Below are 23,346 nucleotides of genomic sequence, written 5' to 3'. Positions count from 1 at the left end.
ATCTTTCTAGACCCTCATAAAAGGCAGCATTTCACGGCTTATTTTTACGAATGACACTATCAGGTATCTTAGCAACAGCTGATTTTTTTTAATATACATGGTAACTGAAGACTGAATTGCTGTAAGAATTTCATATTCAGAAGCATTCAACTTCCTCAAATGAGATTTTTGGGGAATTGTGAACTAAAATGATTTAACATGAATTCAGGAATTAAGTAGAATCAGAATTTGGCAACTGAGAAAGGGATTAAATAATTCGATCATCAACTGAAAAAACCAGAAAAAACAAAGTTAAACAAAGCTAACGAGGATGAATCTCAGGTGCTCCTACAATCTATTCAGGGCAGATGTTACAAAATTTCCAATTTTTGGATTACTTTAAGGTTTCAGAGATGCATACAAAGTTACAAAAGTGACTTGATCAGTAACAGAGTTTTAACCATTGGCATATCCAAAAGGTGATGAGAATTAGAATGAAATAAAATCAAGAAAACTTTTAGAGGAGTCAAGGCTCAAACCAACGGTGAAAAATACTTGAAACATCTTTGATTTTGTATAATGACCTAAGTTGTTCATCAGTCACAAAACTGAATCACTGCTTATACTGATTAGTCATCAGACTGTAAACACATACAATGTATATTCACACATGGATAACACGGGAAGTATCTATGATTTCATCAGTGTGGGAAACTCCCTCCACAGATGGCCACTCTTGAGTGATATAGCAGACTTCTTATGGAGCTTAGTGAAGAGGAATTCCAACACAGGTCTTTTGGATTTCAAGCCCAGAGTCAATCCACTATCCTGATTCCACCAGTCTGCTATTAGATAGTAGTGATATGATCGATCGTGTCACACATGTAATAGAAACAGCAGGTCAGTTTCAAGAGCAACATTTTAACATTAATTTCACACATATTATGACAGATTGTTTACACATCGGGTACAATTTAGAATCAAAAAGACTCATCTTCGAGAGTTCAAATCTGGCCTAAGATACTTAATAGCTGTGTGACCCTGAGCAAATCACTTAAGCCAGTTTGCCTCAGTTGCCTCATCTATAAAATGAGCTGGAGAAGGAAAATCACTCCAGTATCTTTGCCAAGAAAATCTCAAATGAGGTCGTGCAGAGTCAGACAACAACAATTTAGAAATTTAGCTACTTTGCACTGGGATAATGGCTTTAAAGCTGGAAGGTACCTCAAAGACTCAACTAGTGCTAAAACCAAGTTCTTATTTGCCATTTCCACACACACACACAAAAATTAATCAGTAGTTGCTACGATATTTACATCACCTGTAAACAGTGAAATGCTGCCCTATATGAAACCAGAAAGGTACTTTAGGTAAGCCATTTCAACAGGTGATGTGATTTCACCCAAGGGCAACACAGGTAAATAAGGAGCAGAGGCAAGACTTGAATCCATGGTTTCTAGACTCCCCAGTGCTTTCTCCTCTGTACTACAATGGATGACTATGCCAAAGCTTTGGAATTTGGGGTCTTTTTTTAAAAATGAAGTTCTTATAAACATCAATAACTGATCTATTTTAGTAACTCATAGGTTACACAACTCTTATTTTCTTCATCAAATATATTAATTACACTATATATTAGCTGGTCTGGCAAAAAGAGGCTCCTAACAAATAACAAAAAGACTGTCCATTTTATTAGTAAGGTATTAGTTCAATCAACCTTTTATTTGAGTTAGACTGGTTTGCTTTGCATGATACACTTTACATGCTAGTCTATTTGCAACATCCTAGACATCAATCCTAGAAAAACTACACTCTCATTTTTTCCCTCTAAACTAGATTTAAGGCAGGGTATTTAATTTAACTACCAACCAGAGGGAAACCCATAAGCTTCTTATCTTGGACCCCCTACCTAAATGGACACCAAAACACATCTTACAGTACAAATCTGACCTGCTATTTTTGTTTCCAGTTTGATATACTGACCTCACCAAAAGTTCTGAAGTACAGTCTATTTTTGTGCCTTCCCAAACCCATAAAAAACTTAAATTCATTAACTTAGTTTATTTTGGGTATTTTGCAATTTACCTAAACAAGAGTACAACTTTTGCAGATTATTTCTAGGGCAGAGGTCCTTCATCTAATTTCTGCTAGTTGATACATTAAATAGGTTTGCTGTTGTCTTATTTCTTTGGAAATCATTTGTTATATACTAGGAATCATTGACTTTCAGCAATATAAAGATTTCTTACACTACAGAGGTCTTTTAGGGCAACAATTCTCACAAGAGACATTGATATGCTAATTAAGGCCTCCAATAGTCAAAATCTGAACAGACCACTCCCCTCCCCCAAACGAGCGGAAGCAAAGAAAAATCATTCATTTCTCATACTCAGGCTTTCTTGTAAATTTTAAAAGCCTAAGGACTCTTCAACACCTAAGTAAAGTTTGGCACCAACATTCAGAAAGACCCACACAGGAAGAGGTGGGATAGGTATATAGGGATGCTCTAAAATTGAGCGTGGTTTTTTGTGAGGCTGACTTGGAGGTGGATTTGGGGGAAAAAAAGACGGCTGTGACAAAAGGTGCAATTGACGACCGTGCAATTGACGACGGTGCAATTGACGACAAATTCCCTCTGTAATCACCCTTTTATCGGGATCTTTGGAGAGAACAACGCTTTAGAAGCTACTGAAAGAACGAGTTGGCAGCAGGAGGAGGAGGGTTGAATGGTTCTCCTCACAGCCTGGCGGTTCTCGGGGGAAGAGGTGAGCCTCCCCTGCCTCCAAATATTGGACTCCTCCCCGCCCCCACGGGTCCGGTTATCACCTTTCTTCCCGCCAGTGAACAGATATTTCTCAGACACCTTTGCCATCACTGATCTTTAATCCCCATTCCCTTCTCTTCCTCTTAATGAGTTCCAACTTCGGACTTGGGTGTGGGGGAAGGCTGATGAGAGAAGGCAGTTGCTGTTCCCCAGAGGGATGTGCCCAAGGTGAGCGAAAACGATGCAAAGCTCTCCCCATCCCTACCACCGCCTTTCTTCCTCCTCCATCTTCCAGTTCCCAGAGCCTGCAGACCACAAGCGGAGTGCACAGCAGGTCGGGTGGGGAATGGGGGGCACCAGCCCAGCCACAGTGAAGGGGCGAGGCCGAAGAGGCTGAGGCCAGCTTTTGGAGCAGCCACAGGAGGCGGCTGGCTGGCTGCAGCTGCGGCACAGTCACGGCAGAGGCTGGGCGGAGGAAGGCGGTGGCATGCTGCTACAGAGGGGAGCAAGCAGGGGAGGAGGAGGGAAAGGAAGAGAGGCGGTGGTGGAGGTGGTGGCAAGTTCTTATAGTAGTCACTCGTTATAACGGAGCCTGACTAGTCACCCTTCTCCTCCTCCTCCCAGTCCCTAGGGCCAGGAGGGTGGTGCTGGGGCTGGCACTCCTCTCCATCCTGTCCCCCACTGGCCTTGACTGCCCCATCTCCTTTACCTTTGGGTCCTTGGGCGGGCGGGAGAGCTGATGAGGCGAGGCGAGGCGAGGCGAGCCGAGGGCGCTCCGAGCTGGACTCACAGGAGGCGGCTGTCCTCCAAGATGGGAGGGTCGTCGGTGGGGCCACCCGGAGGCCGCCGAGGAGCGCGGTTCATGGCTTGTCTCAGGGGTAGCAATGCGGCGGCGGCGACAGCGGCTTCCTCCTCCCGGTTCCGAGGCAGGAGGCAGCTAACGCCCCTGCCCCTCACCAGCCCTCCCCCCGGCCGCCTCCTCCTCCTTCCTTTTCGGGCTGCTGCTGCTGCCTTCAGCGCCACCCGGCGCCCGGCCCCGTGCCGCCTCTGCTGCTGCCGCTGCTGCCGCTGCTGCCGCCGCCGCTGCTGCTCCGGCTGCTCCCGCCGCTGCCGCGGCCAGCGCCGCCCAGCGCCCGGCCCCGGGGAGGGCGGGCTGCGCCTCCTGCCCCCTGCCCACCCGCGGTGGCGCGCTGAAATCAGCGGGATCCACTCCTGCGCCCTGGCGGTCGTGACGCAAGCCGGCGTTCCGGGGGGGATCCTTCCCGCTTGCCGAAGCACTCCAAGCTTCGAGCTGGAGAGCGGGCTAGGCGGTGGCTGGATCCCGTGTGCCGGCGGGCTGGATAGGTGCAAGCCTCCCGGGCCGAAGCCCCCCTCTATCGCCTCTCTCCACCCGGCGTGGGTGATTAGGCGGCGGCTGCTGGCTGTGCAAGGTCCTCCATCCCCGAACAATGCTAAGCAAAGCGGGGGGCTTCTCTGGGCGGGTACCCCGCCCAGCCCCGCCTCTCCACCCAAAAGAGATGGGGGGCTATAAATAGCCATCCTAGGAACTCCTAGGGCTATCCCGGGAATGGCCTTTATGCCTCGCCCCCCTTGCCTTCCCTTTCCTCCTGTCGGAGCCGATGCCCCCAAGAGAAGCAAGGGTTAAGAAGGGCAGGGCCCAGTCGGGCTGGATTGCTGAAGCAGGATGGGAGGGGGTGGGGACAACTGCAGTTTTCTGAGCCGCCTGCCCCTCTACAGTCCCCCCCACTCCCAGTAGACCCTAGCCGAGAGCTACTAACTTTCTACTTGATGACCCAATTCCTTCCCCGCGGGGATCCCCATTTTTCCTAAAGTTGCTGTGAGAGTTCACTCATTTACTATCCGCACAGTCAGGTCTAACCTTACTGTTATCCGACCCCTAGCAACGTCGAGGCTGCGCATCTTTGGAGCGGAGACCTGTTCGCACTTGGGAAGCCTTTCTTTCTCACCTTCATTGTCTTTTCTTCCTACTCAGGTTCTTTGCCATCTTTAAGGCTACCATATGTATGAGAAGTCTTGGGTCCAAACTGCAGACTTGGAAAGGTCATTAAGGAGCCGCTTCTTTCTGAGAAGGTTTCTAGAAGTGTGAAACAAACACACAGCTCTGGCCTGGCAAACTGGGTGGGAACTAGGTTTGGACGACCAGGACTGTTTTTAGGAAGCCAGTGACCTCACGCAAGGCAGCCAGATCTAACCAACAGACCTCGGAAAAAATAGGTCCCGCCTCCTTTTCCTCCTACTTTTCAGACTGGATGACAATTACTCAGTAGTTGTTTGACGCCTTTTGCAGCTTCCTGGCTGAAGCTCCAGCAAGCCATCCTCCTTTAGTTGCTTCCTGATGACTCCGTTGTACCTTCCAGGAAGCCTATGAATGCCTTTAGGGCTGTTCTGAAGATGTTTCTAACCCCAATTTATTAAGCAAGCTGTCTCAGAAAGGTGGACTTCATTTGCTTAGCACCTAAAACAAATTCCCAAGATAACAGATGAATGCATGGAGCTTCTGTGGGTGCGACTTACCAGAGCGTGTTACTAGGTAGGAAAATACCAAACAAACAAGAGATCATAGACATTGACTTGGAAAAGGTTGTAAAAAGTCACTTAGCCTAGCCCTTACCCTAGCATACTGTAGGTGTACTCTGTAATAGCCCTCTACTATACCCCGACTGGCCCTTAGAGAAAGCCCCTTACCTCCCCTGGGGCAGCTGGTTCTTCTCTAAGTTGGGAAATTTTATCAGACCTAAATCTACCACGGTATTTCTGCCTTGTGGGGTCAACCAGAACGAGTCCCAAGTCTCTTCACAGCAGAATGTAAACATCTGGAGAGGAGGTAGTGCTTCAGTCTTTGAATTCTCAAGGCAGCGCTCAGTTACTAGTGGGCATTCAATGGAAGCTTGTTGAGTTGAATTCTGCTTCTTAGTACTTGAGAACTGCTCTCTTCACCTGCCCAAGTCATCTCTTCTTCGGATTAAACACGCCCACTTCCTGCAAGGGCTCAGCCCCTTGCAGAGTCTCCAGTCCTTCCACACCATCCTGGGTCTCTCAGTGAGGTCCAGTACTGGTGTGCCTTCTAACTGAAATCCCCAGAACGGAAAACAGTTCACTTGGACTGATGGACTTCAGTAGTTGGTCCATCCTAGGAAAATTATAGATCCAAGTGATCTCTCTAAAGCATTGGTCTGACCTTGTCACTCCCCAACTCAATAAACTCCAGTGACTCTCTCACCTCCAGGATCAAATATAAAATCCCCTCGCATCCAAACCCTTTCATAACCTGTCCCTGGCACACACAGCACCCACTTTCTCAGTCTTCCTACATCTTATACCCCTACCCCTTCCCACTGTGTACAGTTATTACTTCCACATCAAGGGTGATGAGTTGGAAAATTCATGTAAAATCTTTTGGCCTTCCTTTCTTATCAGAGAAGAAGTCTGAATTATTATGGTATTAAAGATAAAATGTGTTCATATTAGACAATAATATACATATATTTTATGCATTTCTGAGTTTCTAAACTTTTTCTCTGTCATCCGCTGGCCTTAGCATGTCATCAGTGGTTTCCACAATACTCCTCAAAAAAATTCCATTTAATTTCTTATGCCAACCTGTGGTATATTGAGACCAAGATGGGAAAAGTTCTGATGTGGAAGGGTAACTGTATTCTTCCCATGCTTCCATCCCTCCTTTGATACTGGCCCTCCTTGCTAGATCTCTCCACTCTCTAAGTACAGACTGTTCCCCATCCTTATAATGTTATCCTTCCTCATCTCTGCCTCCTGGCTTCCTTCAAGACCCAGCTAAAATCCTACCTTATATAGCAAACCTTTCTCAACTCTCTTTGTTCTAGTGCCTTCTTTCTGTTGATTTTCTCGATTTTACTCTGTGTATAACACATTTGGACATAGTTGTTTGTTTGTCTCCACCTCTCCCAATATTAGAACATCAGCCCCTTGCAAGCAAAAGCTGTCATTTGTCTTTCTTTATGTACTACCCAGAGCATAGCACAGTGTTTGGCACAGTTTGTCTTTCATTTTTGAAGAGGATCAGTGACGTCCCAGGTGATGTCTTCTTGACTTTCAAGTGAATTGGATTTAAGTGAGGCACAGTTTCACAAAATCATCAGCCTCACTCTCTCTTCCAGAGTCTTCAAAGGCCAGTGGCAAGACTGAAATCAGGATGACTGTTGATGGTCCAGAATTCAGTGGATGACCCTAGATCCTTTGATGTCTGACCAATCTCTAAGTGTTCCACAGCACCTGCTTCAGGCATCTTCATGGCCTTTGGAACAAATGGTTCTGGTCTACCCATTGCACTGGGGGAAGTTTTCACGTGCTTGGGGTAGACCTTCCCACTCCCAACTTACCAACAGGTCTGAGGGCCATTGGTTACCCTGACCCTGGTTTAGCCCTGAGACAGTTTACCCCAGGTGAGACTGCTGTGCATGCTACAGCTTGAGAGTTGGATAACAGATGGACACCAACAGTGGACAAAGCAGCCTGAAAAAGGCGCAGCAAGCCCTCAAACCAGAGGTGCGGGTCCAGAGGTGCTTCATAAATGTTCATTCATTGACTGAAGTTACCAGATAAAAATGCCCCACTATCTTTTTTTTTGCCTCATTATCTTCTGAGGTAGCTCAACTTGATAGAAGCATACCTGGCCTCCAGGGGCTTATTATCATCTCCTCCTTTCTGTGCTCACTCTTATTAAATATTTACTGACATCTGTCCCTTGAATGGTGACAACAGCCTTTGTGGCCTAGGATGAGGTCTCATTCTAGACTTTTTCCTCAGACTTTTATCTCACATTAATATTCCCAGAACCTTGGTGACACTGAGATGCCTCAGTGATTGTCCAGCCACTAGGGAAACTCAAGATACTAGCCTCCTCTAAACCAGAGACCCCCTCAGGTTTTTTTTTAACTTATCTAGACAGCTAGGTGGCACAGTGGCACAAAATCAGGAAGACCTGGGTTCAGATCCTATCCTGTATGAGCCACAGGACAAGTCACTTAACCTCTCTAAAATCTCAGTTTCCTCATCTGTAAAATGGGGATAATGCTACCTACCCTTACCTCACTCAGTTGTTGTGAATATCAACTGAGATAATATGTGTCTGGTGTTTTGAAAGCCTTAAAGAGCTATATAAATGTTAAGTATATTGAATTTCTGGCAACTGGCCTGCCATGTGCATGGGGCACAGGCATTCAGCTTCAGAAGAGAACCACATTCTTCACAGCACCATTAAGGGATGCTTAGCCTGCCAATTCTTCATACTTGACATCTCTGAAGTCAATAAACTGCCTCCTCTCTCCTGGTGTCTCCTGGTATCTCCTGGTTCATTCCAAGTCCATACCTGCCTGACCCTCCTCAAAACCCCTCCAGCAGGGAAGTGATGGAAATCAAGAGTCTGTTTTCACCTACAATGCCTCTTGGTTTCTCTGGCTTCCTTCCAATTCCAGTTCCAATCCACCTTCCAAAGGAAACCTTTGCTAATCTCCCCAGTATTTCTAGTGCCTTCCTTCTCAGGTCCCTCTCTGATTTATTCTCTATAAATCTTGTTTGTGAATAATTTGGATGTTGTCTTTCCTAGGAACTCCTTGAAAACAGAGATTAATTTTTTGTTGGCCTTTTCTTAGTTATCTCCAGTGTTTAGCACAGTTCTTGGCACACAGTAAGTACTAAATAAATATGTATTGACTAACTGTACCCCCATCCACAAATGTCAGTTCTCCTCTTTCAACTGTTCCTCAAATCCCTACATTAAGAGCACACACTTGTGTCTTTTAGAAGCACAGTTCCCCATACAAAGTGAACTGATGGGTTATTGGCAGGCTCAAGTCCTACCCCCTCCTTTTCCCACTGCAGAAAAAAAAAAAATCTCAATACAGTGCTCTTTCCACTACATGGTTCTGGCTCCTTGCAATGGAGGGGAAAAAGAAGAAGTCGGTGTTTATGTTCCTGGCTGGACTCTTTCAGTCACACCTGGAAGAATGCCTTACTCGAATGAAACCTTTGGCTATGGAAGTGACAAATCATGCATCGTCATAAAACTTATACCCAGTTTAGACTTAGGCCTCCCCAAAATAACCAATTCCCTGGAAAAGGGTCTGATGATGTGTTACAATCCAAATGTCCTGCTTGCTCATTGTGCTGGCCAGAAAGAGGAGATAAAATGGGAAGCAGGCCCCCCTTTAGCTTGGGAGACTCTTCTGGATTTCCTCTGAAGAATTACTCATATTATGGTAAATTTCTTCAGCCAACATAGCTTCACCAGCCGCTTCTGGCAATGCCCATCACCAGTGACTACTGATCCACAAAGGACATGAGAATCTAAGACTTACTGATGGTGAAAATATTGGCTGTAGTGAAGATCCTTTTCAGGAAAACTTTGATAGAAAATTTGTGTTTTGATCAAATTTTTGAAGCTGGAATCCTTTTCTTATTGACAAATAATTTCAGGGATACTTTATCTAAATTGTTTATTGTTCTACAGTTAGCAATGGCTGCCACTAGTTTAGTTTCTCTGTGAAGGACCCTTGCTCTCCTCAAGTCTTTCTGTTAATTAATTAATAGTCTGTAAAGGAACACTTGTGTGTGCTCATCCTTTGTTGCCGAAGAAGACCATGCCATCAAATGATGACATGGCTTGCACTTGACTTTGTTTTGAGTGAGGGAGAGCTGTGCAGGTCACCAGCCTCACTTCTCCTCCAGAGCCGTCTGAATCCAGTGACCAAATATTCATCACAATGACTGGAGATGACCCAGGATGAAGCAATTGAGGTTAAGTGACTTGCCCAAGGTCACACAGCTAGTGAGTGTCAAGTGTCTGAGGTGAGATTTGAACTCAGGTCCTCCTGACTCCTGCACTGGTGCTCTATCCACTGCACCAAAGGAACACTTATAGATTACAGGAAGGAGGGGGAAGGGCAGAAGCTCCTCTTTCAAAGAGGCCTGTAGGCAAACTCATTTTTAAGCAAGAATCTTTTGTGACAAGAGTATGCAAGTTTGGGGCTTATCTGTGAATTCATCATTGTAGTGAATTCCTGATCCCTTCACTCAAATCAAAGTCAACATTAAGTCATGTCATCCTCTTTATGTCATGGTCCCCTTGGAGAAAGGAGGACAAACACAAGAATTTCTGTTATGGGAATTAGATTAGAACCCTTCAGTATTTGGTAGAGAAGGCTTAGTTTCCCCAGACTCAGAGGGATTAAGGAACTTGTCCATGGTCAAGCTGAATTTGAACTCAGGTCATAAGTATGTTGACAGGCAAATTAGATAGAGCTAGCCTTGAAGCCAAGAAGTCCTACCTCAGACAAAGACTGACTGTGTGACTTTGGGCAAGTCACTTAAGTTCTCCATGCTCTAGGGATCTCTATAAAATGATGAGACAGAGAAGGTTCCAATTCACATCAGTAGAGAGAGTTTCTTTACCTGGGAGTTACTTCTACCAGTGAAATCACAGGACCTGTCCTTATTTGTAGCTGTAAGTTCACAGATGCAGAGCTGAAAGGGATCTCCCGTCCAGCTCTCTCATTCTATAGATAAGGAAACTAAATCCCTGAAAGGCTACATGGAAGAGCTAGGATTTGAACCCAGAGAAAATGCTTTTTAGATCAGGGGCAGGGACCCTGCAGTCTCTAGGCCACATATGACCTTCTAGGTCCTTGGGTGTGGCCTTTTGTCTGAGTCCAAGTTTTACAGAACAAATCCTTTTATTAAGGGGATTTGTTCTGTGAAGCTTGGATTCAGTCAAAGGGCCTTGCTTGAGGACCTAGAAAGTCACGTGTGGCCTTGAGGCTGCAGGTTCCCCATCCTTGTTGTAGATTGAGGCAAGCTAGACAGCCCTATGTATAGAGTGATGGACTAGGGAGTCAGGAAAGTCTGATTCCAAGTCTTGCTTCAGATACTTACTAGCTCTGTGACCCTGGGCAGATGACAGTGTCAGAGTCTTCATCTATGAACAAAGAGTAATCACTGAACCTACCTCACAAGGTTGTTGTGAGAGCCAAGTAAAATAGTATACAGAAGGGACATTTAATTTCATAACCTATGTAGAGTGCTTTGTGCTATGTAAATATTATTATTTTTATTATTGTCCAGAGTACTATGCTTCCTGATGGTAAGCCCTGAACATTAGGACACTGCCTCTAAGTGACATGGCATGGCATAAATCATCACCTATTAATTAATCTGTTGCTGGTTTGAGAAATTTAGATATTCCTCTACTTGTGTTGTCTCCAAGAGCTAGAAGGAAAGAGGAAAGTATCTGTATATGTGTATATGTGTGTGTATACATATACATATACATGTATACCTGTCTTTTCAAGAACAAATGGAGGATGATTCCAGAGGACTGAAAATGAAACATGCTATCAAGTGGTAATAGGTCTTTGGTCTAAGAGAGATGGTCAAATGACCATCCTTTTATTAAAAACCTGTTGGCCTTATTGATAAAATGATAAAATTACCCAAAAGAAAAAGAAGTAATGGACGAAAGTAGAATGAAACATACATTTTTTGACATGATCAATTTGGGAATTGGTTTTGTTGGACTCTGCATATTTGTTACAAGAGTTTTCTTTTAATGTTCAATGGGGGAGGAGCAAAAAAGAAAGATAATAAGTACTTGTAATTTTTTAAAAGAACAATTAGGTGGCAAACTTTTCTAGTTTTGGAATTAATAAAATCAACATGCTATATTTGACTTAAAAACTATGTACACCCCAAACTCTAAGTTCTTCTAAATTGCCCAAACACCATATTCCTGAGGACCAGTGGTAAAACTAGGTTTCTGGAGATTGCTTAAAAATAGCCATTCTGTCTTCCCTCACATTCATTCACTACCCAAGGGTCCAAGGATGGTTGAACTCTTGGCTTTTCAATCTAGGATTTTCACTATGATTTATGGGAGGGCATGGATACAGAGCACAGGGCAGAGATCTCCCCCAAACACCCAGATAGGAATTGGCTGCAGTCTGTAGCTCTGGAAGGAACAGCCACGTCTGCTAATTGCAGAATGAAGTCAATATTGCTCATCATACTATTTGAAAATGGAAATTAACATGGATTCCTTTGTCAAATGTTGTTGATTGTGCCTGATGACAAAACTAGCACTTCCACCCAACCCACATTGCCCTATATCCTCTAGCTTACACATTCTGAGACTGTTTCTGAACCCTTTGGGTGTGACCCTGGTGAAAAAACAAGGTTGTTCTAAGTTCCTCTTCTGCACCAGTTAACACTTTCTGAATAAACTATTCAGCTAAAATCTACCTTTTTGCAAGTGTTGAACCTGAAATCCTTGCTTTCAAATATGCCAAGTGAGGGCATGTTCAAGGTTCCCTAGAAAACTTTCTGTAAACTGAAAGTTGTCTTAGAGGTGAAAAACCCTGTCTTGAACCTAAAATAACAAAGCTGGTTTGGTGCCAGAGGAAAGGGTGGTGCTGTGGGCCTAAAAATAAGCCCTCCTAGAGACTTTACTTCTAATTTTTCTGCAGGGAGCAGTGTGTCTTTGCACTCTGAGAAATGAGAGGGTTGGTTGTTCCCATTTGCATGCTAGGCTTTTCTCCAGGCAGGCAGACAAGGTTTGCTTTAAATTTGTACTTGTGTGTTCCACAAGGTTCTGAGGCCCTTCCCCCAGCTGTTGGAACCAGCCTAGACATCCTTTCCTTCACAATATGGTATTCATGCCCCAAACACACTCTGTGAAAGTAGCACTTGTTCTCTTGTAGTTTACTGGAAGCAGGACTCTTAATTAAAAAGATCGTAAAGGGAATGGCTCTTCTGGGTTTTGACAATAACAATAGAGTACATCTGGGAAGCTAATGAGACTCTCTCAGAGAGAATGCAGCACACATCCCAACGATCTATGGCTTGCCTCTGGAACCATATCGGAGAGGTAACGAGGATCTTAGAAATCGAGTCTCTTCTGGCTCTAAAATCCTCCTATTGTACCTAAGAAACAGCACCAAGCTTTGGGCTATACAGTTCATGGACTGACACCCAGGCTCGGGATTCTCCCCCTCCTCATACCTCTTCCTCTGAGAGACCCTTGTTTTCCTTTTCAGACTTAGGTGCCACTACCTAAAGTTGACCTTCCTGACCCTCACCCCCATCCCCACTTCTTCGTACTCTCCTCCCCGAAATTATTTTCCAGTCGCTTTGTATTTTATATTTTCAGTGTCCACATATCATTATTCCCCCTTGATGGCTGAGCACTTAAATGATCGTTGAATTGAATCTGGTTGAAATGCCCTACATGGAAGGCAGAATTGTGGTCAAAAATTCTTAGCAGTGTCTTCTTTTTATGATGTCCAAAATATATATCACCACGATTACTCTGCTGAAATGGGAAAATCTTCTGTCCCCTTGCTGGAGAATTATGAGATATTTAAAATATTCATAGGACTAAAGGAAAAATTAATGCTAATAATTCCTCATATTTCAATAACATTTCAAGGCCCACAAAATGTTTTCCTCAGTTGTGCCCACCAAGTACTATAGATATGGCACAAATATTGTTGTCAGTCTCATTTTGTAGATGAGGAAGATGAGGCTCTGAGTAATTAAGTGACTTGGCCCCTATTTTCAATTAGCCAGATCTAAGATTTCAGTCCAGGCCTTCTGGCTTCTGATATGAAATAGTTATAAGATTCCCTTATTTCTGCATTACATCAGTGGACAGATGCCTCTTCTCAAGCAAGTTATCTGATTTTTCTAGAAAGACCCCCAAATCCTGAATGCACAATGTAGTTTGCCTTCTGTCACCAGCTGACTGTGTGACCATGGGCAAGATACTTCTGAGTGTCTCAACTTGTACATGTATGGGTATGACTCAAGAGCCTCCTGATTCCAGCTCTAAATCTAGGAAAAGGAGAAGGGGGAAACTGAGGCAGGGAGATGACATGCTGCTGGATAGATGACCATAGTAACTATCCATCTCTAACAATTCTGCATTACTAATCTCATGCAGTACATCACAGGTTAGAACAATGCCAGGTCTGCTTTAAAGACCTGCAAAGAGGCCTATTTTAAGAAACAGACAGATGTTTCTGGTACCACCTTTGCTTCTGAGGTCTGACCATCGCTGACCCTGGATGGAAACCTTAGTAGAGAGGCAGTATTATTGTGACTTCTCTTGTTTCACACATAAATTTGATTCTACCTCTGGAAACTTACCTGTAAAAGTTCTTTGTTTTAGAAAATACTTATCAGCAAGCCTAACTATGCTCTCTCTCTACACTGAAAACAAGATTCATTTTCTTATACTCTTCTATTTTTAATGTGTTTGAATTTTATTGGTTTGCAATTTTCTCCTTTAGCAGAAAAATAAACCAACAACTTGGAATGCTGATTTAGCCTTCCCAGTACTAATGGGGTTGGGGGGGGGGGGCGGGGAGAGAGAAGAGAAGGGGGACTCTTCAAGACCTTTGGCTCTATTTCTTGGAATTTTTTAGGAAAGCAAGTGGTCACATAAGTCAAAATGAGAAAGCCTCATTGCTACCTTAGAAGTCAATATTTCTGGCGTGGCTTAGTTTTGATGGAATTTTTTCTTTTCCTTCTAATTTATCCTTTGTTATAAAGAATGGCTCACTGGGTAGGGAAATGGAGAGGGGTCAATATATTTGGACATGAAGGTGATTTTAAATGCAACTTGTGACTAGCCAATGGGGACTCAGTCCTTAGAGTAGTCATAGACTGTGCTTCCTGCAGGCAGTCTGAGTGGAGGCTTGGTGAGCCTATTTCTAAAAATGAATGATGGGACAGCCATGGAAGGGCCCTTTCAATACAGAACATGTACAGGAACTCAATGACTGTTTCCTGTTGCTTTACTAGATGATGATAGCCATTTTATTGGCAGCTAAGCTGGAAATGAATATGCTTATAAAAGGTTTGGACAGACAGAATATTCTCTCTCACTCTCTCTCTCTCTGTTTCTGTCTCTCTTTCCCTCCCTCTCTGTTTCTTTATCTATGTCTCTTTGACTCTCTCCTTCTTTCCTTTCTCTCTCTCTATTTTTCTCTATATCTCTCTGTATTATTCTGTTTGTCTCTATCTCTGTCTATAGGACTATGTGAGGAGGACAAAATGCTCTTAGCTTCCAGGTGTCAGTCCCTTTTTCACCTGGTCACCACGTAGCCTCAAACAAACACATAGCACTTTCTTTTCTTTTATATCTGATGTGTTTATTCTTTACCGATCCTAGGTTTATATGTATCAGGGAAACAATGACATTATGAGCTTCAAAAGTTCATAAGCTCACCAAAGTACAGTCACAGTAACTGAATCTGATAGCAGTATAGCCTTGAGGAGTGACTTTTTTGACCCAGCTCAGCATTAGAAAGTTTCAGCAGCTGAGACACTGTGCCTTATAATCAAGGAAGTGCTTAGACTATCAACTATTCTACACCCAGAAGTGAACTTGATGGGAGGACCGGTTTGTAGCTAACCCCTCTTCCTCCCACATCCCCTATCTTAAATGTAACCTGAGCTCTCCAGAGACTGAGATGGTGAAGGATAGGGTGTCTCCCATTTCATGGGGAATATTTCCTAGGTCAAGTCCTTCCTGGGCACCAAGGTGTAGAGAAGGGATGAGAATGTATACCCTGGTTTACTTGGCTGAGGCATTTTTATCCTTCTACTCTTGCTATATCTTCTCAGCAAATAGCCCTTTATAAAAGCTAATTAATGTTAGTTGGTTATCAGTTATATCAAGATGTCAGCTGGTCAAAATGATGTCAGGGTAGTGATCTGTAGCAATCCAGTGGGGGCTGGGGTAGAGAAAAACATCCCCAACCCTATGGGGATAACCTGTAGAATCTTAAGAAGGAGTTCTGGTAGCTGGGGTTATGAGAACTGGATGTGCTAGTGTGAGGGGGGGAAGGGAGTTGGGAAAATGAACCCTGAGCCTATTGGCAACATAAAATTAAAATTAAAAAAACTTTTTAAAAAGTCAGTGTCAGACATATCACATCCCAACTCAAAAAACCCACAGTGGTTCCTTATTGCATGTAAGATAAAATAAAACTTTTCAACTTGCCATTCAAAGTCCTTCATGATATAATTCCCACTTTCAGTGGTCACTCATGGGCCTGATCACAAAACTGATTGGCAAGATAGCTTCAACCTGCTTTATTTTTCTGACATGTTCCAGACTGGCTCTCTTTAGGCAGCCTAGTGGCCCTCCACTCCTGAGGGCTTACTATATTAGTGCTGGTCTTTAGCTTTCCTGGAGCTCAGAACTCCTGACTCAAGCAGTCCACCAGTCACAGCCTCCCCAGCAACAAGAACTACAAGCATCAACCAACACATTCATCCCAACAGAACTTTAGCTCTCTCTCCTCTGAGCCTCTTCAGGTCTGGACTGACCATCTTCTTCACCTTGGACTCCAAGAATCCCTAACTTCTTTCAGAGAACAGCTAAGTTCTCAACCTTCCATAGGAGGAGGCCTTTCCTGATCTCTACTCCCCTGCCTCCACCCAATTTGTCAATGTTCTATCATTCTTGAAATTATTTAGTAATAAAGTTGATATTGTAATATATTCATTTATTACACATGTTGTGCAGTAGAATGTCTACCCTTCGAGGTCAGGAGCTATTTTCATTTTATCTTGTTTGATTTTTGTATTGTCAATGCCCCACTCAGTTGTACATAACAGGTGCTAGTTCCTTGGATATAGTGGGTGCTTAATAAATGCTTTCAATTTATTTAACTTGATATGATCACCAGCACCCGACAAATGGAAATGGAAGGCAGACTGACCATTGCCAGTGGCACCAGCACCCACAATCAGGATTAATTACTCAACATTTTTCTGCAGTAACTTAGATCTTCATCACTTTTACCTAGAGGTGGGGCTTCCCTTTGGAGCTGTAACAGGGGATCTTTATGCTTTTGCTCTTTCTTTCCAAAGATTTACCCTCTAGGACTGAGTCTGAGATTGTCTGAAGCCATTTTTCTTTTTTAAAATATGTTTTATTTTTCCCAATTACATGTAAAAACAATTTTAAACATTCTGTTAAAAAAATTTTAAGTTCCAAATTCTTTCCCTAATTCCCTCCCCATTTCCCTTCCTGAGATGGTAAGCAATTTGTTATCGGTTATGCATGCAACCATTTCTCTTACAAAGAATTATCTCCTATGTTAAGAGGAATGGAGGAGCCCCCACCTTCAGGAGAAAAACTAGAGCAAAAGATCTGTGTTGTTTGTTTTTGGTGAGAAATCTCCTTTTCTTTGGCCTTTCCCCATCATCCTTTGGACTTTTTGATATTTATTTAAAACTCTATTTGCCCCAATATGAAATCGTAAGAGTGATTTTTGACCATTCCCCTTCCCCTCAATATCCAATGGTCATTGAATGCCCACAACATTTCTGTGTTCCTCCATAATGCACCTCCATTCACCTGGCCACCGATCATCACCCTCTTGGCTCCCATCATGACTCTGGCCCAGACTACTGCAACCATTTCCTAACTGGTCTCTCTGCCCCAACTTCACCCCACTCCAGTGGATCCCTTCACACATAGTTGCTAAAATCATCCTTGTAAGGCACAGAACTGACTACTCACTCTCCTGGTCACTTACCTTCAAGGGTTTCCAAATGTTTCTGAGATAAAAGATGAACTCCTTCTAGCAGGATTTAAATACCACAAGACCCTCTGTGATCTAACTCGAACCTCCCTTTCCAGTTTTATCTGACATTTCCCACCCCAACTCCTGCCTTTATGTACCCTGTTCTTGTCAACCTGGACTGCTAGCTGTTTCCCAGTTTCATCCCAAGCTCTTCTCTCTACCTAACTCTCCCATGCCTATCACAAACTCTCCCTGTCATCCTCATCACAAAACAATTATTGTGTGTGCCAACTGCATCCACAGTTCTCTCCCCATCCCAGGCCCTCTTAGCTAGGGCAGACTCAGCTACAGTTTGTTTTTAACTTTGCATTCCCCAAGGCAGTGACTTTGCCACAAGGCAGGAGTGTAACAAACATTTGCAGACTCAAATTCTTGCATGTTAGCACATGACATTGCAGCCCTGTTTATCAAGAGATGTCTAGCTTGGTAGATCTGGAAGTTAGTTATTAGTTGAATAACATGCCATGACTTTCTTAGGCACTGTTATGTTCTTTGCCCCTTGACATTACATAGTCCTGGTCTCTTAAATGTTACCTCCTACAGACATCTTTGGGGGGTGGAGTGGGGAATAGATGGAGGTGGGGGTAGAGAACAATTTCCTGTATCAATGCAGAGCTGCTAGTATTCTCCAGCTTAGACTCTTAAAAGCTTGCCTTGGAGCTTTGGAAGGTTTTTGAACTTGGCTAAGGTCACACAGGCAGTACATGTCAGAAACAGGACTGGAACTCAGGTCTTCTTGATCCCAAAGCTGGTTTGCTCCCAACCATCCTACATTGCTTCTTAAGGTACATTTTTAGGCCTATATACCATAATCATCACACCAATAATTTTTACTTGTGTTTCTGGATATTTTCAGTATAGATCTATTAATAATGATAATAATATTATGAATAATGATACTAACAAACACACCCCAATTTTCCAAGAGGACCTGCCATCCATAGACTTACTCATTTTACAACATGATGAATGGAATTTCCTCTAAAATGATTAGAAAACATTTCTTGGCATCTTATTCTTTTTTTCTTAACTCATTTCAAAATAAATTCTTGTAATAAAAAGAAGTGGATCTCACTCATTAATTCCCACTAAGTTAATGTGGACAGTAGAATGGACTTTAGAGGTCAGGCAAGATAAAACATACCATGTTTTATCATGTATGTTTTTGCCATACAAGGTGGAACACTCTTTGTGCAGTAGTGTCTGACTCTGTGATCCCAATTTGGGGTTTTTTTTGGCAAAGATACTTGGAATGGTTTACCATTTCCTCCTCCAGCTCATTTCATAGATGAGGAAACTGAGGCAAGCAAGATTAAGTGACTTGCCCAGGGTCACATACCTAGTAAGTGTCTGAGGCTGGATTTGAATTCAGGAACATGACTTTGACTCCTGGTCCAAGGCTCTATGCACTATGGCGCCACCTAGCTGTCAGAATATTCTAGCTCAATGTAAATCAACAACAATCTTCTGTCACTCCTTTTTACATGTACAAAGCACTTTACATTTATTATCTCATTGGATCAGGTCAACCACTGTCTGAGGCAAGTGCAATTATTATCTATCTCCATTTTCACAGATAAACAAACTGAGGCTAATTTGCTCAGGGTTTAATAACTGGTCTTTGAGATGTGATTTAAGTCCAATCAGTCCTGACTCCAAAGTACTGATCTCCCTCTATCCATCATGCTCAGTGCTACCTCTTCACCTTCTAGTCTCATTTGGATGACTGACATTGTTTATTTTTCCAGGGTTCCAATTATATCACTGACAACTCTCTCTCTCTCTCTCTCTCTTTCTCTTTTTCTATCTCTATGTCTGTCTGTCTCTCCCCGTCCCCCCCTCCCCCATTGAGTCTGACAAATGGGCAAGGCTCTCTAACTCACATCAGATAAACCACTGACTGGCTAGTCTTGGGCTCAGCTCCAATGCTTTCTGTAAGTGATTCTTTTGATCATTTGATTTGGAGTTACTTATCTTGATCAAAAGGACTATGAGATGATAGAACGATATGTTACTGGTGGAGACTGAAGGGCATCTTGCTCCAGAGAGGATAATAGGAAAGCAGATTTTTATAATGATTTCAATATTAGGATCAGGAGTTGCATGAGATAAGCCCTTCTATACACTTTAGGACTGTGATTCTATTTTGTGAATTCTCATAAAAAAAAACCCAACTCTGAAAACTTTGTCCTTTTGGAGAATTAGAAATGGGAGAGGGAGGAATACTTTTCTCTTCTTACTGGTGAACCTTATGCCAGGGTCTTTATCTTTCCAATGATTCATGTATTCTATTTATAAGCCTAAGATTTTGCTCTTTATCCCTTCTTATATTTCATAGATATATGAGAGTCAGCAATGAGAAATCAGAAACCAATCAAGACAACTTGAGATGGACCAAGGATTGGTGCTCTGAGACACGCCAGCTTTCAAATACATCCTTTTCAGAAGTCTTCCAATTATCCCCCAAAACCTCAGCAATGGATGCTGATTTTAAACAAAGAAAACAATTTTTTACCTGGTAAGGCTTACTTTATCCATGGTCAGTCAGGAGTGTCAGATCCAGCTGAAGAGCCAATAAACTGGGTTGCACTGCTATAAGTACTGTGCATTATGACGCTGGCTGGGCTAACCAACCTCCCATCACAATGCTTTCCTCAGACCAGAATGTCAATCAATGAAGACCAAATCCCAGCCAGAAATAAAGGCCAAAAAAGCCACTGGGGAAAAGTGGCATGGAGAAAATTTTAAAGATTTTTTTTCTGAAAAAATAAAAGCATTTGGGAATTATTGTTAATATGAGAAGTTTTTTACCATGATAAAATACTTAAGTTTTTTTGTTTTGCTACCTGACCTTTATCATATAAAATTATTATTAGAAGTATTATTTATACAAAATTAGGATAGGCTATTATAATTTATGGATTGGGAACATGTAATCTAGTACAACTCTGACATACAAAAGTAAGTATGGTTCAGGTACGGAATTATTAGATGGGTCTTTGATGGGCCAGATTCCATCTTGGAGAGCCTGTGATTCTCTAACAGCTGCTGAAAAGAGTCATTGATGTTTCCCTGATGGAAAGAAAAAAGCTTCAGCACATTTATTGTTCACAGACTTTCTCTTGATAGTATGAATGAGTGAAAGAAGGAATTGATGAATGAAAAAGCATTTATGAAATGCTTACTATGTGCAAAAGCTGTTCTAGGTACTGAGAATGGCAAGACAGACCCTGCTATCAAGGAGTTTACCTTCTGATTATGTGACAAAGACCCAATTAGTACTCAGGCAGAAAAGCAAGGTCTGCTCTCAAGGAATTCAAATTCTAATAATAAGCAGCAAAAGCAAAGTTTGAACTCAAGTCCTCCAACTCCAAAGTCAGGTTTTTTCCTTGTGCAAAGTTAGAACTCAAAATGAATGCTGGACATTCCCACTGGGACATGCCTTAGGCATTTCCAACACAACGTTTCCCAAATGGAACTTTTTTAGATTGATGTCTGTTCTTGTCATCCTGGTTTGGCTTCAAAGTATGAGCAGTGGAACAGAATTGCAGTAGCATCCCTTTATTCCTGTATACAAGGAAGGCTCTTTACCAATCTGATGGTTCAAAGGGATATTGTGTTGTTTGTTTGCTCAGTTGTTTTAGATGTGTTGAGCTCTTTGTAACCTGACTTGGGGTTATCTTGGTGAAGATACTGGAGTGGTTTGCCATTTCCTTCTCCAGTCCATTTTACAGATGAGGAAACTAAGGCAAATAGGGTTAAGTGACTTGCCCAGTGTCACACAACTAATAAGTATCTGAAATCAGATTTGAACTCAGGAATATGTGAAGGGCTTTAAAATCCAAAAAGAAAAATTTGTATTTTATCTTAGAGCAAAAGGGAGCCATCAGTGTTTTTGGAGCAGGCAAGAGTCATGATCATATCTGTGGTTTAGACATATCACCTTGGCAGCTGTGTGGAGGACAGATTGGGGAATTAAGATAAGAAATAGAAAGGCTAATTAGAAAACTATTGTAATAGTACAGATGATAAGTGATGATGGATTAAACTCAGACTGTAGATATATTAGTAGAGAGTAGGGGGTGATACATATGAGAGATACTCTGGAGGTTAGAATCAAGAAGACTTGGCATCAGTAAGACTTGGAATTGATAAAGAGAAGGCAAAATAAGAAATTGAGGATGACACTAAAGCTGTGAACTTTGGGGACAGTTAGAAGAATGTTGTTCTTAGCAGAAACATAAAAGTTCAGAAGAAGGTTGGGTTTGAAAGTGGTTAGAATTATGGTAGAAATATGAGTTCTGTTTCGGATATGTTGAGTTTGAGATGCTTATGATATATCTAGGTGGAGAGGTCCATTGAGCTACTGGTGTTACAGAACTAGAGCTCAGAAGAAATACAGGAGCTGGGCATGATTTGGTAATCTTTGGTGCAGAGATGATCATGGAACCCCTGGGAGCTGACGGGATCACTAAGAGAGGGTAAAGAAAGGGAAGAGCAGAAGACCCAGGTCAGAGCCCTAAAATACAATCATGGAACATGAACGATGATCTTGGAAAGTAGATTGAGAAGGAACAGTCAAACAAGAAGAGAATAAGGTCACAAAAACCAGAGATGAGAAAGTATACAGGAGTAGAAACTGGTTAACACTTTGAAATGTTTGTAGATAGGTCAAGAAGAATGAAGACTGTGCAAAGATCATCGTATTAAATAACCAAGACTCAACACTGGTAACCTCCAGAAAAGTTTCACTTGAGTGATCTGAAACAAGATTGCAGAAGGGGTTGAACTGTAACTAGGAGATGAGAAAGTGAAAACAATGTGTTGGTTATATCCTTGTGACTTCTGTTCTGGAAAGGGTTTCATTATGATGACTGTGTATATGATCAACAACATCTATGCCGTTAACATTTTGGCAGTGAATTAGTGGGGGGGGAAAGAGGAAAAATCTCACATGAATTACTCTGTGATTTTGGACAAACCACTTCCATTCTGTAAGACTTCCTTTTTTACATCATTCTTATGAAAGAGTTGGACTATATTACTTCCAAGCCAAGGGTTCTTAGGGTGGGGTCCATGAACTTAAAAAAAAATACCACGTTTTAAAAACTATTTCAATATGGGTTATTTCCTTTGTAATCGTATAAATTTTATTTTATGCCCTTAAAAACATTACTCTGAGAAAGGCTCCATGGGCTTAATCAGACTGGCAAAAGTAATTGTCTCATACACACACACACACACACACACACACACACACACACACGTTAGCCCTGTGCACTAAGCTCTTACTAGCCGTGTATCTCTGGTCTAGTCATTTAAACTTTCTCTTCCTCAGTTTCCTTATCTGTAAAAAAAGGTTAGACTTGATTTCTCCAAGGTAATTCTATCTCTAAATCCTATGATTCTTGCAAGTTCTAAATCCTCTGATCCTCTGAGCTTCATTGCCCCTTGGCTGGGCTTGCCTCCAAGGCTCTGAGGTACTGACTGACACAAGGGGTGTCACTCTGATACCAGCTTTGACTTCAATTCAGTTCACTTCAAATAAAAAAAAATCATTTATTGAATTCCAACTATATGCCAGTTACTGGGTCCTAGGTCCTAGGGATACAAAGTTAAAAAACAAAACAACATAGTCCCTGGATTCAGAGAGGTTATATTCTGCTGAGAGTGGTGGAAACAACAAGGACCCAGAAAAATATAAAATAGATACGAATACTTTGGAGACAGAACAATGACTCCTGAGGGGATTGGGAAAAGCCTGTACTTGGAAGGGGCATAAGTGGAGCCTGTGAAGCCTTCACTGACTTCCCTAATTTTCATCCTTTGAAATCTTATATAGATTTCCTCTGAAATTCCACTTATTTGCCACCTCTTTGTTTTGATATAATCTTCGTCTTCCCAAACTAGACTGTATGCTCCCCAGGGAAAGGGGTCAAAATTCTATTCCAT

The 23,346-nt window shown here is 42.5% G+C and overlaps 1 protein-coding gene across 3 annotated transcripts in view; it reads right to left on the bottom strand.

Moving 5' to 3' along the window:
- LRRC8C (leucine rich repeat containing 8 VRAC subunit C) overlaps nucleotides 1-19,961 on the bottom strand; it is a 121,776-nt gene extending 101,815 nt beyond the window's left edge. Inside the window, exon 1 of one of the 3 annotated variants that reach the window (XM_072649034.1) lies at nucleotides 19,910-19,961. In XM_072649034.1, the coding sequence (XP_072505135.1) occupies nucleotides 19,910-19,932 (23 nt within the window). In that variant the 5' untranslated portion in view covers nucleotides 19,933-19,961. Of the gene's footprint in view, nucleotides 1-3,452; nucleotides 3,590-4,710; nucleotides 4,974-19,909 lie in introns of those variants that run through there. The other 2 variants (XM_072649036.1, XM_072649035.1) reach the window with 2 other exon arrangements.
- Between the last annotated feature and the right edge of the window lie 3,385 nt (nucleotides 19,962-23,346).

Source organism: Notamacropus eugenii, chromosome 2, assembly GCF_028372415.1.
Source record: "Notamacropus eugenii isolate mMacEug1 chromosome 2, mMacEug1.pri_v2, whole genome shotgun sequence".
Classification (NCBI taxonomy): domain Eukaryota; kingdom Metazoa; phylum Chordata; class Mammalia; order Diprotodontia; family Macropodidae; genus Notamacropus; species Notamacropus eugenii.
Note: the sequence above shows the minus strand (reverse complement) of the source record. Positions and strands in the feature narration are given on the sequence as shown.